This window comes from Dinoponera quadriceps, unplaced genomic scaffold, assembly GCF_001313825.1.
Source record: "Dinoponera quadriceps isolate SergipeBrazil2010 unplaced genomic scaffold, ASM131382v1 scaffold1578, whole genome shotgun sequence".
Taxonomy (NCBI): Eukaryota; Metazoa; Arthropoda; class Insecta; order Hymenoptera; family Formicidae; genus Dinoponera; species Dinoponera quadriceps.
This window is the reverse complement of record NW_014555832.1, coordinates 1-16,740: the sequence shown is the minus strand read 5'-3', so window position 1 is coordinate 16,740 and position 16,740 is coordinate 1. Positions and strand designations below refer to the sequence as shown.

The window sequence follows — 16,740 nt, the reverse complement described above, 5'->3', positions numbered from 1 at the left end:
TATATATATATATATATATATATATATATCTATAAAACTGAGGATGAAGCGTGTAATAAAGGCAGGTTTATAAACCAGTTGCGTTACCGCTTTATCCGCTAAAATTAAACTATGAATGTACACGTGTATATGAAGGAGGATTACGTTATTGTATAAATAGAGTCTTGGTTAAATTCTCCGCTTATATGCGGATCCGTTTGCAGCGGATAAATCAAGATTATTACCTGCGGCAGCGGCGGCTGCGGATATCGAAGTCGAAATCTAAAGTATATCTTACAAAAAGTAAGAGAGAGAGACAGAGAGAAGGAGGGAGAAAGGGGGAGGGAAGAGAGACAGGGAGAAATAGAGTAGAGGAAAGAAAGTATCGGAATTAAGAGGATGAGATATAGACCGGGTCACTTTCGGTATATATCTCCGGGTCGTCTGACATAGAAATAACAGAAGGGCGTAGGATACTGGAAGGTAGAAACGGAATTGGGCCAATCGCTGAAAGGGTGACGCGCCGAAATAAGATCTGTTTCGGAACTCGTTTTCGCGACGGGGCGATCAAGTCACGTTTCGCACAAGCGGAAACAAGCGAAACTTGCCCGCGAGTCCGATCGTCGCGACACACACTTTCCTCGCTTTCGTGTCGGGGCCGTTGGAGAAACGGCCGGCGCGGTTTCCGCGTACGCTTTTGCCAATATTTCGCCCGCTTAAATAGTTAATTTTTCATTAGCACGTTGCACGTTCCGATGATATTGACGATTGTGAGATATTAGTGCGCAATGCACGTGATATTGCAATTAAACGCTCACAAATGAATGGTGAAATATGAAAAACAAAAACACGCTCACCATTCGTGTCACGGAAAATCGCGGAGTTCCGCTTCCTCCAAAGTAATATGGAAGCAGATAAAGTCGTCCTTCCGAAAAAGTCCTCTGCCATTTTGCAAGCAACACGCGAAATTTCGAGTTATTAATTATTGAAAATGGCCGTGTACAGAGGTTTCTCTAATTAATAACCGAAGAACGTGTTAAAAATAAATTTATTATAAATAAACGGAAACACGCAGTGACAAGTCGGTCCGCAACGGCGCATTCTGGGTGAAATATGGCACAAGAGCGAGCCAGCCCGAGGGTTAAAACACGGTGCACGGCAGTGGCAAAGGTCAGGTTCAGAGGTCACCGAAATCAAGTTCGGACGGAGCGTGTACGCAATCGACAGGCACCGGAACGCCTGACTCAACGGGTTCGCAAACTCTTTTTTTTTACTCCGACCCTCGAACGCCGACGTTACCGGCACACTTTATCCCTGCCAACGAGAAAGCGCGGCGACGCATTCGATATGAAAATATAAAATAAATATTCCAAGAGAAACAAGAGGGGTCCGAGAAAATGGGGCGAAAGGGGATGCTCGAGGAGGGCTCAGTCCAAACTGAACGCGAGATATTGAATTACTTTCCTTTGAAGGCGTCGTATTTTTGCCAAGGAACGCAACAAAGGGAGCACGAAAGTTTCGGACGAGTTGTCGATACTGCGGATGGGAAACCGGACGTAAAATATTGCATCGGATTCCTTGCTTTGAAAAACATAACAAAACCTTTATAGAAGGGATTCTCTATCGCGAAAGAGTGCGGGATTAAAGAACAAAGCTCGAAGCTTCAAACCGCACATTGCGGATGAGATTCGTTCGCGTCGGAAGAGATAGGAAGAAGAGTCCATTGGGGCGGCCGATCGAAAACACCAGCGAGAAACAATGGATTTCTCTCTCTCTCTCTCTCTTTCTCTCTCTCCCCCTGCAGCTCCCGCAGAGTCTAATGAAAACCTAATCCTCGTATTTTTTCCAGATTAACATATTCCTGCCATGGTTCCAACGAGCCGCACGCGCACGGAAAGAAGAATTCACTGCATAAAGTAAATCTATCTTTGTGTTACTTGCTAAATTGATTGAAACTCAGCACACTTGTAGAGTAGTTAGAAGTAAAACAAACACGTATTTTTTTTATATCGGCAATGGTGCAATAGGATGAAATCTACCTCTCGTATTTATAAGCACGTGTAATTAACTCGTTGTTAATCGTTGCGTAGTTGATTCAAACAAAATTTGATCTGGGCAAACAAATGTTTTAGTTGTACTAAAATCAATTTCATTTTATTTTATTTTACTTTAACTAATACACGAAAATTTGGTTCTCTGAATCAAACGTTCAGTTTTAACAACCATTTATTTGCTCATGTCCGAACCACATTTTATTTTATTGAGTTTATTTTATTTGAGTCAACTAAATGGGGTTTTCATTGTAATTCATTTTTTTCGTGCACCTGCGTCAAAACTCGGTTTGAAACAACCAGGAACAATCGACTGACTAGAAACAACTCCTGCAGGAGCTCCTTCTGTTCTTACAACCGAATTTTCGTCTAGTCCCCGGGCAGTGGAAAATTCAGTTACACCAACGGAATTGTTTCTCCCGTGCGGAGAACGCCGAAATACGCTCCTCTCGGGTTCGCGACCGGCGGAGGGTGCGTATATAGAGCTTCTGTTTACATTCTTCAGGTTGGAAGCGGTCGCGATATCCGGTTTGGGAACTCTCGGTGCCGCGTATGAATGGCTCTCGCAACGAGCCGGATGAACGGGCCGGAAAGCGAGCGCGAGCGTGCGCGGTGTGAGACGCGACGACGGCGGACGACTCGTTTCGACAGCCAAGTCGCGCTTCCACGGGATGGAAGAGGCACGCGAAAGCTGAAAAGATCGGAGAGGAACAGCGAGAACGGGGAGAACGAGGGAGAAAGTAATAGCGGAAAGAGAGAACGAGAAGGAGAAAGAGTGAGAGGGAGAGGGGAAGAGAAGAGGAGAGACCGACGAGTGCGCAGGCGGCACTTACTGCCAGAGTTACTCTGGTCGCACTCGCGGGAGAGACTACCGTCCGCAGCGGCGCGACGCGACGCGCCGCGACGATCCTCTCTTCTGGGCGCACTCAGTGCGCTGCGAGCGCTCCGAAACCGCGTGTCGATCTTACGCTTGCCGGGACGAGAGCGCGCGCGCCCTCGTGAGAGCGGGAGAGAGAGTGGTGCAGCAGGTTGCAAAGGTGTGCCATGGAGTTTTAACCGTGAAGCCGACTCAGCGATTTTTCTTTCTCGACCAAAGTGACCCGTTGGGGTTTTGAAACTTTCCCTCGTTCGAACGGATCGCGGGAAAGTTATTTTCGCCAGGAGCGGCGGAAAATTGTCGCTCGGAGTGGTGCGCGCGAGGAGAACGCGAGAGACCGTTGATGTGTGAGAGTGGCCGTCGTGAGAATTATTTATAATAAATGATATCGCCGTTGTGATTATTATTAATGAGCGGTCGGCGAGCATTGTTGTCGCGAGTTCGGCCGAGCAGACCTGATGTGATTAACCGGCGCCGTTGGACGACGGTGTATTCCACACACACATACACACACACAGTTAGCCATCGGCAAGCATAATCGAGCTTATTAACGGGTCATCAACAAGAGATTTATCGCCGAGTGCTCGTCAAGTTCCAGACGGTTAATAGCTGATAACTGCACTGGAGTGTGCGCGCACAGCTACACTCTACATCGGATTAGCGGCGAATAGTTTTGTCTCATCCGGATTTGCGGAGGGTCGAAACGATCATCAGCGAGATTTACCGACAGACGTCCGAAAGCGAATTCCCGCGGGGAACAATAGTCGATGAGGTCGTGCAAAATTTCAAACGGGCTCATCATCGTCGACGCTGGAACGGAACCTTATTAAATAATAATTGCAAACATTTTTAATGTGTTCGGCGAAATAAAAACAGGGAAACGAAATTAACGGGACGGAGCGAAACGAGAATCGATAATTCGCTCGTTTGCTTCTTCAAGGGGGGTAGACAACTTCCCTCTTCTCCCAGCGGGACGACAATTGATGAATGAAGAGATGACACGCGCGATTGATGAATGAAGAAGCGAGAAATTAACGGAACGATACCACGAATCGGGAGATAATCAATTATCTCGGGATTTTCTCGGGAACAGGGAGCCGATATTGTCCGAGATGATCAAAGAGCCGCCGCGAGTGTGTAATCGATCGGACACACCGGGGCGGATTTGTACGGGCTTCCTTTCTTCCCTTTGAGGATGGAGCAGCAGTGTAACTCATTAATAGATGGATGAGCGCATTAATGGCCGGCCGATATCGCGATGATAACCGCACGAAGACTCGGCACGAGTCGCAGAAACGATCAGCCAAAATCCTCCTCAAAGTTTCAAAACTGATCTCACTTGAGATCGTCGAGAGACCTCCCCCGTTTGCCCCTCCGAGATCCTTTCTTCCCTTCGCCACGAGGCGCCTCCGACGACGACGACACAAAGAGGCGAATTAATTAAAAAGTTCATCGCGCATAAGTACCTATCGATACAACACAGAAGCAGGAACGCCGTCCGAGGAACTTTCGCGGGGGACCGAGCGGGGGTTGACCCGGTCCGCGACCGTCCCGAATCACAAGATTGCGAAGAGGATTGCGACCGAACACGACGGAACGTCGGCCGTGACGCGGCTCGCATGTGGCGATTCATCTAGACTGTTTTCGTGGAAGACGATAAAAAGAAAGAGAGAGAGAGAGAGAGAGAGAAAGAGTGACTCATCGATGAATAAAGGGCGGCGATCTCGCTGTGCTCGGGGGCGGCATTCTCAGAACGTTCTCGGGCTTTTTCCTTCGCCGAGTGCCGAGTGACCCCCGACGGAATTTCCGCGCTATTCCTATGATGGACGATTAGTTATGATCGACCCCGGCGTCGCGGAAGTGACGCAAAGTACATGTGATCTCGCGTGCCAACAGGCACGCGACTCGGCGCGATGTTAGCGTCGCCGGCTGACGACGCGATGAGAGTGTTCGGGCGCAGCCAGGCGACCGACGAGGAGACCAACGACAGGTGATTATGGGCGGATGTGCTCTCGACGATCCCGGGAGATCGCGAGACGCGCAATTTTGCAAGACGGGAACGAGAAGGAACGCGAACTCTGTTCTCTCTCTCTCTCTCTCTCTCTATTTCTCTCTTTATTCAAGTCGGCGGGGGGAAGCCGACATTCATCGGTATTTCGCGCGCGCGCCCGAAGCGTGAAATCCACGAAATTGCGGGCGCTCGAGTGCTTCTCGTTTTCTATCGCGCGACTTAGACGTTGATTAGATGCTTCTAATACCTTGTTTCATCTCGCTGCGAAATTAGATCCCGCTGGCGCGCGCGATATCCCGTCGTTATATACACACACACACGCTACGCATACTATATAGACGCTGTAACGCGTCTAATTCTATTAATATTGCGGTTGGTGCTGGGTTCTCACCTCGCTCTGGAAAAATGCGCGCATTTTTCCCTTCTCATTTGCAAGCGTCGCGCGGTGCGACGATTTGGGACGCGAGCATTTTTCTTGAATTTACGTGGCTCCCGTTTTTTCAGGTGGGAACCTTTAATTTTGGCGGAAGTGTCGGAACGTATAGCGCGTCGTTGCTCATAAACCGCGTGTGTGTGTACCATTAATTGCACGGTGCATTAAACCGTCGAGACGGAAAATGGCTTCTTATCCCGGAGCATCACAGTAATGCATTGTGCCTTTCGTGTAACGTTGCTTGCTATTTTCGGTATCGCGTTCTACACAACGCGCGTTATACTTCTGCAAAAGAGAACACGGCAAATTTTGTGAAAATTTCAATGTCACTTAGCGATTTCAAAGTGCAAATTCTTCCGAGCAAATTGTTTCGGTCTCAATTTGGGAAAATTTCGTGATGCGTAGGGGAACCTTTGGATTTTGCTGAACATCTCGTCAAATGAAAGAAAAAAAATCAAAACGTTCCTATGCTAATATCATAGATTTTAATAATATATCTAACCAGATTGATCAAGTTAAAAAATAATAATTCTTAGAGTAATTTACATCTTGATAAAACAATCGAAATATACCAAATGTCCCTCTGTTATGGGAGACTTGATCCAGGCAATTGTCGAAGTGGCATTTAACGTTCCCTATAGTTAAGAATGAATTCTGCAGCTAACATAAAAAAGAAATTAAAAATCTCTCCATTGTCGAAATAATGGCTTAAAAGGGATAAAGGAATAAAGTCTTGCGAAGGATCAAGTGTCCTTAGATTCCCCCAATCACCGTCCTTCAGCACGTTGATTTCTCAGCTCAAATCCAGCGGCACAAAGAAATGCATCCATGCCGTGCGAAAAGAGGACATTTTTATTTTTATTTTTTTTCTTAACGAATTTTATCTCTTTCGAAGATCCACGAGTCGAAATAACGTTTATCGAATAGAAACCGAATATACTTACTCATGTTTATTTGATATGGGTTGAATATATTACCGGCTATATACCGGCAGCCAATGTGCATTAAAAGTATGAATTCGGAGATAAATTCTCCGATCTCATTTCACTGAAAAACGTTCGGAATTAATTCCGGAACGGGACGGAAAGTGCAGATAGCGCTGGATATGAAACGACAAGGATTTTATTCAAAAGAACGCGCGTGCCGTTGCGAGCCGCAACTTTAACGACGCAGATTTAACGAGATCTCGCGTTTCGCGATCACGCAGTTCGCGACGACACGCGAGGCGCAAAATGCGAAAACTAAATGCAACACGAATTATCGGTATGAAACGGGGAGCGAGCATGGCTTGTCTTTTTTCCGTGAGAGCGAATTTCAGCGCGAAATTCGTGGTCTTCGACGGGGATTTATCGCGATCTCAAATTGCGCGACGTAATGAGGAGACATTCGGGGAAATAAACGTCGCTCGCAAGATTGAATTACGAGGTTGCGGAAGCGGGGGAGAAAGAGGTAAAAGCGACGATGCCACGGGGGCACGCAGCACGAGCGAATTACGATGCGAAAAGTCCGCGTTCCAGATAGCGCGAACGTGCAACTCACGATTCCGGTTCCCGAATTCCGACCGTACGACGCGTAACTAAGCGTCGCAGAACTCCATGTAGGAATCGTATACATTCGGCTAACATTGGGGAATGGCTAAGTACTAAGTTTAGTATTGACTTATCTAGATTTCACGTTAAGGGGATGCTTGAAAACTCGACCGACAGAATGCTGACTTTTTCCTGCAAAGTTTACCTCTTATTGGTCACGCAAAATCATCACAAATATTTCTTTATAGCGAAAGTACGCGCGAAAATGAATTGAAGCATAGTCCGATATCTGACGAAGACGATAAAAAATTTCAAAACTGAATTCTCGATCTGTCAAGTGGAGCAAACATTTAACCGAAGCAAAGATTTTGCTTGTACGTATCGAGTGTGCGTTTGCTCCAATAAGGGAAATTTCGAAGAGCATTTCTATGTTTTCGCAATTGTACATAAAAGTCAGTTACTTCGTCAGCAGTTGTTTCCTACTTGGGACGCGAAATAAACGCCAATCGGGATAATGGGAGAGCGGGAATAGGGTGGATTAGGGAGGGAAACGACCGAGGCCAAAATTACGGCATGTAACGAAGCGTTAAGATGACCGGTCCGGATTCGAAGTCCGTAATCAAAGGTGACCCGAGAAACAAGTACGACGAGGACGTCGCGCACGAGAGAGTCCAGTCGTCGCGAAAATCCCAGGACGGCGTGACTCGATAAATGCGCTTAACTGGATTCACCCTCACCGTCGTCCATGTGGCTTTTTGTCTTTCACACAGAAGAAAGAACTATCAAATTTAACTTTGACAAAAAGAGAGAGGAAAGAGTGGGACTCGAAGTTTCGGCTCATAAGCGAAGGCAGAAGTCAGTTACACGTGTCGCGGCACAAAGTTATCGCCGGGGGCGATAAAGAGTCTCAGGTGTCGTTAAAGTTTTTTTTGTTTATAACTCCGTACCATCCAAGACGAACCTCGTCGTGTCTTCGTTAAACAGTCGAGTGGTCGAATGCGTCGGGGGACAAATGGCTCCCGTTAAAATTTGATGCGTCGACGATGATCCGCGAGTATTTTTAAATACAAGGATCATCACCCCGTTAACACGGCGAAAGCTCTTTCGCCGCTTATAAAAATTGACGAGGAAGATCCACTTCGTCTCGGTAATCCACGGTCGTCCTCGTCGACGTTCAGTCAGCGTAACAGTGTTCGACACGTCGCTTCTACAGAATTTCATCGCCGGGAACGAAAGAGCGACCGGTTAAATTTTATAATGATTAATTAAAGAAGACGTGATCGTGGCGTTTTTGTGCGACTACATATCGATATACGATAATTATATCTGTCCGCGACGCGTTGGCGAAATAACCGTGAAAGCCAGGGCGCGACCAAGTTTTAATGAATTATCGAGCGAAATTTAACTTTACCGATACAACTTTCGAAATGCATTGGGGATTAATGCGATAACAGGTGTACGTAACAGCGAGAGCGGGCAAAGCCTTGATGCGAATATCGCCGTTATGTTTTATTCATCCCACCGTCGATATTTATTTTTCAACTGTCTCGACCGGGATGCAATTCGGGCGAAAAGTAATTTGAAGCGTCAAATTGCCAGGGTTAGAAAATATGACCGAGTCCTCTCTCCCGATCATCAGATATGTATGAAGGACTATTTCCTCTTTTGACATTTCAAAGACTTTATATTCATGGTTCGGCTCCGAGAATCGAATTTAATAAAAGTTTCAAGGCGGATAATCGCTCGCTAATTGATTTTCAGCGTTAAGTACCTCCGCAATTAAACGTCGCGTTGAGAGAAGTTCTAATGTAAAGTCGCGCATGTGTATACCAGAGGTCGAAGTTTTGATTCTACATTAACCCTACAAATTACGTTGAATTTGAAAGGCTAATGGAGAATTTCAAGACGTAACGATATTTTATACAAGTAGTCACTTAGTTTTCTCCGCATTGAAGCTTAAAGGAGGACTTGCCTTTAATAAAACTTCAGGTCCTGTAAACAATTTCAGATAATAGAGAATGGATTCAGAATTATTTAATAGTCGATTAATTCGATATCCCGTCGGCATTTAATCTTCATTCTCAACTTCAATGAGCAATGCGCTCATTGTGCAATTTGATTAACTATGAATAGAATATGTACGATAACTAAATGCTAAATAATTTAATAAGTATAAAAATGCGTAAATATAATTAATATGCGAATAAAGGGGCAAACTTCTTTATAATCTGTAATTTGTTACTTTTTTTATTGACGTTCGTTTTTTTTGGAAATTTTTATATGATTTGGATATTCGAAAAAGATGAAAAAAAAAGAGTTGCAAAGGCAGCGATTATGCGAGTATGCATAAAACATCAATAGAGATTTAAATTCGATATAAGAACGTGGATAAACAGAAGTGTAAAGGAGACCGGGCAGAAAATTGATTCACGATGCAGTGAATCGATTATCGCGTCTGAATGGTCGCGTTATCGACCTTGCCGGCCTGGCCCGGAATTGACACGAAGGCCGATCGGAGTCCTGCGGAGTAATTCGATCGCGTTCAGCCAGGCTCAGGGTCAAATTTAACCCCGTTCTCAGACACGCAATCATTTCGGTGGATATTATATTTTCGCGACATTTCGTCACGACACCGGCAAAACGGGCGAGTAATTAATCACGCAAATTAATTATAAATAGGCTTGAATTCAAACTCACCAAACGAGTCACCGTTGCATATTCGCTCTTGCATTCTCGCTGCTGCGTCCTTGTTGGATCCTCCTTGTCGCCGTTGGATCCTCGTCGTCGATTCCTTGGGTTCCCCTCGTCGGATCGTCGTTGCGTCCTTTTGCACCGTCACACTGTTATAATATTGCACCGTTAATGTTCTCGGATATTTCGAACGAAACTCGATCGGAGAATCGCGGCTAATCACGATCGCGCACAATTAACAAGATATCACTATGCATCGCGACAGAACCGAAGTTCCGAAGTAAATATACATTCGCAAATCTCTATCTCTGTCCTCAACGAATTAGTGTCAAAAGATTTTACGTGTCAGCCGTATGCTAAAAGCTGAAATATTATCACGAACGATATTCGTGGAGATTTTATATCGACGATGGTGACATTTTATAAAAGTTGCTTAGAACATTTCACACTGACTTACGTGCCATTCTACGTGTCCTTCCCTGCCGACAGAGTAAACTACTCGACGGCAGACCAACACAAATGTTTTTGTATACACACGCGGCTATTGTCCTCGAGCGGTCACGATATACATCAGACTGTGTTTATCGTTTGAAATTATCCGGAGGCTAACACAGATTTAGTCAAGTCGCAAACAGAGATGTAAAATTAGCCGTTGGACTCAAAATTATGATAAAATTGCGGTAAGATGGTAATTTTGGTTAAATTCGTTACTTTGAGATTTTCATGTACAAAATAGATAGTATTTATGTTTTTCGCATTAATGCATACAATCATTTCAAATGTACGTATGTGTGATAATTTCTTAAATGTCTTTCAAATGAAAGCTAGGAAACTATTTGTTATCTTCCGAGGATATTAAAGTTATCATTGTACAATATCAAAATATTTTATTGAAAATATGAGTCAAATACAGTATTTTACTCATTTTAAAGGCTAAACGCTCCTTTTGAGCTTTCTATCAAAATTCTCTTATTTCCGTATTTTCTTTTTTCCAGATCCGGCTCGCGGGCCGGTGTGCTTCCGCTTTTTGAATAACAAACGAAGCACGTCACTTTGAAAGAACGAATTTTGGGGAACGGATTTATTCTCGATGCGCCGCTATCCGAGCGCAATACGACGTACCGTGCGGACGTCGCAGCGCGATTTCCACTTTCCGCCGCCGCACAGTAGCGAACTCTACATGGAGGTGTTGAAAAAAACTTCAAAATAGCAGTGAACATAACATAAAAAATGATTTCCAAGATTACAGGTTTCTTCCGCATCACCTGTGCCCCGGTTGGGGGATTGTGTATACGGGGGGGAGACGGATATTTCACGAGGCCGAGGTAACAAATCGATTTCTCGATCACCGCGTCGCAATCGCCCGGGGGACGACTCCCCCGCAATATTATGGGTCTCATCGATTATGAGACGTGAAAGGAGGAGAGCCTGAGGGAGCGTGGCTGGGGAGACCATTTCACACGTTTCTTTGTAGCATCTCGTCGAGAGAACCGAAGTAGAATATAAACTGGAACGAACCTCTCGATCTCTCCAACTTCTGCGTGCCGACGGCGGCTACCGGCGAGAAACACTCGACACAAAAGATTGTCAGTCAGGGAGCCTTTTAAGAAAGTCCATTCGAAATCCTTCTCGTCCCCCCGCCAATCTCTCTCGAAATCGCCCAAGGGTCTGACCTTTATCTCGATTTTACAACTGGCATAATAGTTGGGGGGGGGGAAACAGTTTCTTTACGGCTAATATAAACCGCGGATATCGCAGCTCGTGATCTGGGCACGCCACTCAACGGCCATAAATTTTTTATGAGGCACGGCAACTTCCCGTGTCGTAGTTGTTTAAAAATCACAACAGGGGCTCGTAAAAAAAAAAAGAAAGGGGAAAAACACTACGGAAATGGATTTCTAATTAATTAAAAACATCGCTCGCGTCTCTCACCGTTTTTTTCTCCCCCATTGCTGGTCCATCGATGGGACGCGTTTCGCGGGATATGAATAACACGAAATTTCAAGAAACCTTTTTGCACCGACGGGAAAATATTTGTCGCCGATATCGCGCGATGTCTGATATCGTTCTGATATCGCGAATCGTTTCGCCGAGAGTGTTCGCGGACGAATCAACGATTCCTCGGAATACCAAAATTATTCGCGATTCGCGAAAACGTGCTCCCTAAAATGTAGTATATTATCGTAGTTATAAATATGGCTACTGAAAATCGGTAATATCTCGCCAAAAACTCTGGTCCTAAGTAGAAATCCATATGGATTCCCACATGAATTTTCACGAATCATGTATATTTCTGCGACGGGGCGCGTAACAGCAGATTTGCAGTGAATCTTTCACCAGTCAAGATCAGCGAAGCATGAGACGGCAGAGCTAAACGGAAATGTCTCTGCTAAAATTTAATTAACACCCACTGATCATCGTAACTGCAATGCTTTATCGATTCAACCAATGACATTTCCACCGACTTGAAAAAAGTGGTCGGCGCCACCGGCGCTCTTTCCGATGCGCGCATGAAATTTCTTTCAAAGAAGTGTCACCCACTCGATCGACGAAACACTTTCAATCGCCGCGAATAACCCCCTCGTCGCGCTCAAATTATTCATTGCGCGCGTTCACGTAATTCAACCGTAATCGCCCCGGCGGATATCTTCGTGCGCGGCTCCTAACAACGGAAGCGAAGGCACCGTCCTCGTGAGGTCTAAAGCCGCAATTTACCACTGGCTATTGCGGCAGCCCTTATTCCTACGTAACATAGGCGGATTAATTATAGCCCGTCCAATTAAACCCGCCAAGGCGGAGATCAAAAAGCCGGAATTCGCGGATTCCCCGCGAGTGCGAAACTTCGTAGCGGTTTTCCTCCCTCCTCTCCCTCTTCGCGCCGGAGCGCGTCTCGAAACAAGAATATACCGTAGTGAAAAGTTCGAGTTTTGCCTAAGATGAAGATCGTTAAGACGGAAATACTCTTAAGTAAATTAAACGCGGCTCTTTCAGGGCTCTTGGAGCGATGCTATTCGCTACTAGCCAGACGGAACGTAAATTACGACTCTTTCCCCGACAAAGATATCCGCTTATCCTCCATCTCTCTCTCTCTCTCTCCCTCTCACCCGGGAACGTTTAATTTATAACTCTTTTCCCCGAGCACGCTAGAAACCGTTTATGATCGCTCGTTAGCGGAGTTAATGACCGTAATCGGTCCTAAAGATAGCACGCAACGTTCGGCCGAAATCAATCTGTTTCCTGCGCGCGGAGACGCGTTGATAAACAGAGCGACGGGCGGTGCGCGCACCCCGTCACGTCTCTCGTTAATATCATCTCTTCCCCACGCGTTTGCGTTTATTTTCCACGAAAGCGCGCAACGGAATAATGAAATTTCGTTCTCGAGCGGATCGTGTCTCGCGCGCGATGGCACGCATAAATTTTTCCAGTCGCGCGCCGTTTAGAAATACATCGCGGTCGCGTCACCACGCGGAGGTTCGGGGGCTAATTATTTCATTCGCGATAAATGACGCAGAAGCGCGGGATTATCGTTATTATCGCCGCAGCGTTATTTATCAGCGAGCGGCTGAAGGGAGATGCGGCTAAATTGCACCGCTCGGGCGCGGTTTATCTTCTTTCGCCACTTCGCGTCTCGCTGACAGCACAATTAACGATTCCGTCCGATATCATCGGACACGTTATTGTCAATTTCATCGTTAATTTATATTATAATTCGATACGTTGTGTCTCATTGTACAAAAAGTGAGTACGCGAATACCGCACCGTCGATGTCGATAGTGGCGCGTTTGTTCGTTAATTGAATTAATTACGCTGCGAAATAAAAGTCATCCGTAGATAACGAACTGCCTTCTCCTCCGGCCCCGCGAAATTAATTCTTCTCGCGAATTTCTCGCCGAAGTGCGATGCGTTCCCGGGCGCGACCTCCGCGACTTGTACGCGGTTTGCGTCGATACCGATTCAATTATTCCATATGCCAATTCTGCTGATACTCGTCCCCGTAACCCCTGACAATTGATAAGATCGATCGAATCGCGTGGAATTAATTGCTACCGCTGTTGTTAACCGCGCGATCGCGCGCAGAAACGGCGGTAATTAGTGCTCACAACGGCGGACAACGCGAGCGCGTCGTTATTATCCGCGATTCGTGCCGATCCGCGTCGATGCACTTAGAATCGATGCCTGTTGAAATAACGAAGTTACAGCGGGGCGAACGATAAGTCCGGCGTGATAAAATATGTGAACATGCATTCCCTCGCGAATACACACACACGCGCGCATAAACATTTGCACAGCGCGATAATGCATCCTGTGCATCGTTACGAACGACGAGAATCTTGCAGTGCGGATCGATCACCTTTAACATGTTAAACCTGCCGTTTCGCGGCGGAAGTACGAAATATCCGCCGTGTTTTTGCGTCCCACGCGCTTGTTCTAATGTAACCATTAACGCCGGTTGACATTGACATCGTTAATCTTTTGGCACTTATTTGGTAGATTCGTGGGATGCCAGCATCTGTTAAAGTCCATATTGAAAGAAGGACTTGGTAACTGCCGGTAAATAATGTTGGCCACAAATCCAGCGAATATTAGAAAATAATTTGATCAGACAAAGTAAATATATGGTTATATTTTATTATAATACCTGGTTCCGAGAACCAGGATTTAGTTGTTTGAATTGTACATTTAAGTCATCAAACTGAACTTTAGGAATAAATACCAAATCTTGATGGTACTTGATAAACATTACTAAACATATAGTCCCTTTGATCAACTGACTTCTACAAGGACACGTTATAAGCATGAGCTATGCAGGCAGCATATCATCGTAGGACTTGTCATTTTCCGTTCGATCATCGAAGTTAAGCACTGAAAAGAAAGATTTGAAAGTTTATTTGTAAAATATAAAGTTTATTTCACAGAGAAACAACCCTTGAAATAAACCTTATATTTCACAAATAGATTTTTAAGTATTTTTTTCCTCAGAGCAGCGCGGATTACGGCTAAGAAGATAAGTGGACACTACGAGATGGAGTCCACAGGGAAATTTCACATATGAAGTGAAAAGAATGCATCGGAGTGAAATAAAGTGTCAAGCTATTTCAAGACAGACCGAGAGAGAGAGAGAGAGAAAGAGTTAACATAGAATGATAAAATTTTTTTAGTACAATGAAAAAATTACCTAAAAACACTTATTACTCGATATCACGTTTTTTCTCTGAAAACGAGATCTCTATAACATTTGCATACGACTGTGGTTGACATTAAAATCTTACCAACACCTTTCGGATATTTCCGTGATATTTTGGCAATCAGATATTTGGGCATTCCAATATTTTCCAGATATATTTTGTGATATATTTTGCTGTGTGAGACTATATGTTTTACGACTATTGTAAACGGCCCTTTGTACGTGCGCAGTGACTCGTAACGACATACATACACATACACATACATATTATTGTTATCAGAAGGTTACAAAATAGGCATACTGGAAAATGTCGTCATTGGACGAATTATTAACCGGATCATTTTGAAAATTAAACAGCGCATTAAATTCCAAACGAAGGAGAAAGTTTAATTTTCAAAAGGTAGTAACGGGTTTGATCGGGATACACGATACGTATATTTTGGTATACCGATGTGCATGAATCAACCCTCGTAATTCAGAAAGCGATTCCTTCGACTCGCAGTGAAACGTGCTTTCGCCCGAGGCGACGATAATTGCGATGAAATAATGCCGGCCGCGCCTCCCATGCTAATGCGAATGCATTGTAACGCACGCCACTAAATTCTAATTATCTCAAGCCGCTTCGTGCCATCAATATGGCATAACCAATATTGTGCGTGTAAACTCGACGCGAGTTCAATAATAAATACAAGGCCATACCGCCGATGTAAACAAAGGAAGCAGCCAGGCTAAAAATAAAGTAATTCGGATACACTGTTTCCGTCCATCGTGCAGGTGCGTGTTCGAGACCGAGAGTTGTTTCGACGTTATCGTAAAGAAAGCAAGAATAAAAAATCGGTTAACCTGTATCGCGTATGTGTGCGTTTTTTGTGTACTTCGCGTTCATAGAAATTAAATATTTAATGTATTTAATATTTAATATTAAGTATTTTAAATAACGGTTCAAATAATTACACGGTGCGTATCCCCGCACGAAATTAATCGCGAACGTAATGTAAAAAATAATGTTGTTTAATCGTTACGAGCATTTGTTTTGATCGCATGTTACCTTGCGCGGTTTGTGTGCAGAACATCGTGTTAATAACGCGATGTTAATTTATAGAGGATCAATCCGATACGCGTTTGTCACACAAATAAAAGCACGAAATGTTTTCACGACGTTTTCGAATTAACATATTTTCCTCTCTCTTTCTCTCTCGTTAGTGCTTTATACAAATAATTAACGTGAATATAATTTGATTTACGTTTAATTTATACAAATATAAATAATATATAAATGAGCTATCAATTATTTCAGTCTAACTTAGTAATCGTAAGAAAAGAAAGGGAGTTCTAACACATTTTGATTCTAATATATCTTATAAGTATGATCTTCTTCAATTACCTGTCACATATTGTGATTTTACCTCTGCGATTCTTTCTTCGAAGACAGGTTACGCGGATACATTAACGTGCGACTGTTCATTAATCAATCACAGGACGCGACGTTGTTTCCGTGTTTCCTATTTCCCATTCGGCACATTAATTATAGCAGAAGCGCGCTATTTCACCGGGGCAAATTTCGCGAGTGTTGTTTTCGTCCCAGCCGATGTGTGCAAATACCGCGATACGCGCGCTATCGGGCTAAATGACCATCACGCGCAAAAAGGAACACGGAAAGGGGCACGAAAATGGATCTATCCGTAGCTCTCTACACGAATCCCCGAAATAGGATATCCCGAAAACGGCGGATTGCGTCTCGCACCGCTCTCCTCTCGGGTATATGACGAAACTTTTTAAGAAGATTTACGATTAGGACGCGAATATATAGGATATTTCCCGAGAAAAAGGCGAACTCTTTTTCATACTTGCCGATATTACGATAGATTTACAATCTATTGGGTTGGCAAATAAGTTCGTTCGGTTTTTTTTGACTGGTATAAAATACGATTTATTTAATATATTGGGTGAGTGCAAAAGTTCGTGCGGAGGTGCAATAGATGGC

At 44.4% G+C, this 16,740-nt stretch overlaps 1 protein-coding gene across 1 annotated transcript in view; it reads right to left on the bottom strand.

Annotated features, from left to right (window-relative positions):
* LOC106745526 overlaps positions 1-10,274 on the bottom strand; it is a 54,941-nt gene extending 44,667 nt beyond the window's left edge. Inside the window, exon 1 of the mRNA XM_014621214.1 lies at positions 9,578-10,274. Within this exon, the coding sequence (XP_014476700.1) occupies positions 9,578-9,611 (34 nt within the window). The 5' untranslated portion in view covers positions 9,612-10,274. The remainder of the gene's footprint in view (positions 1-9,577) is intronic.
* Between the last annotated feature and the right edge of the window lie 6,466 nt (positions 10,275-16,740).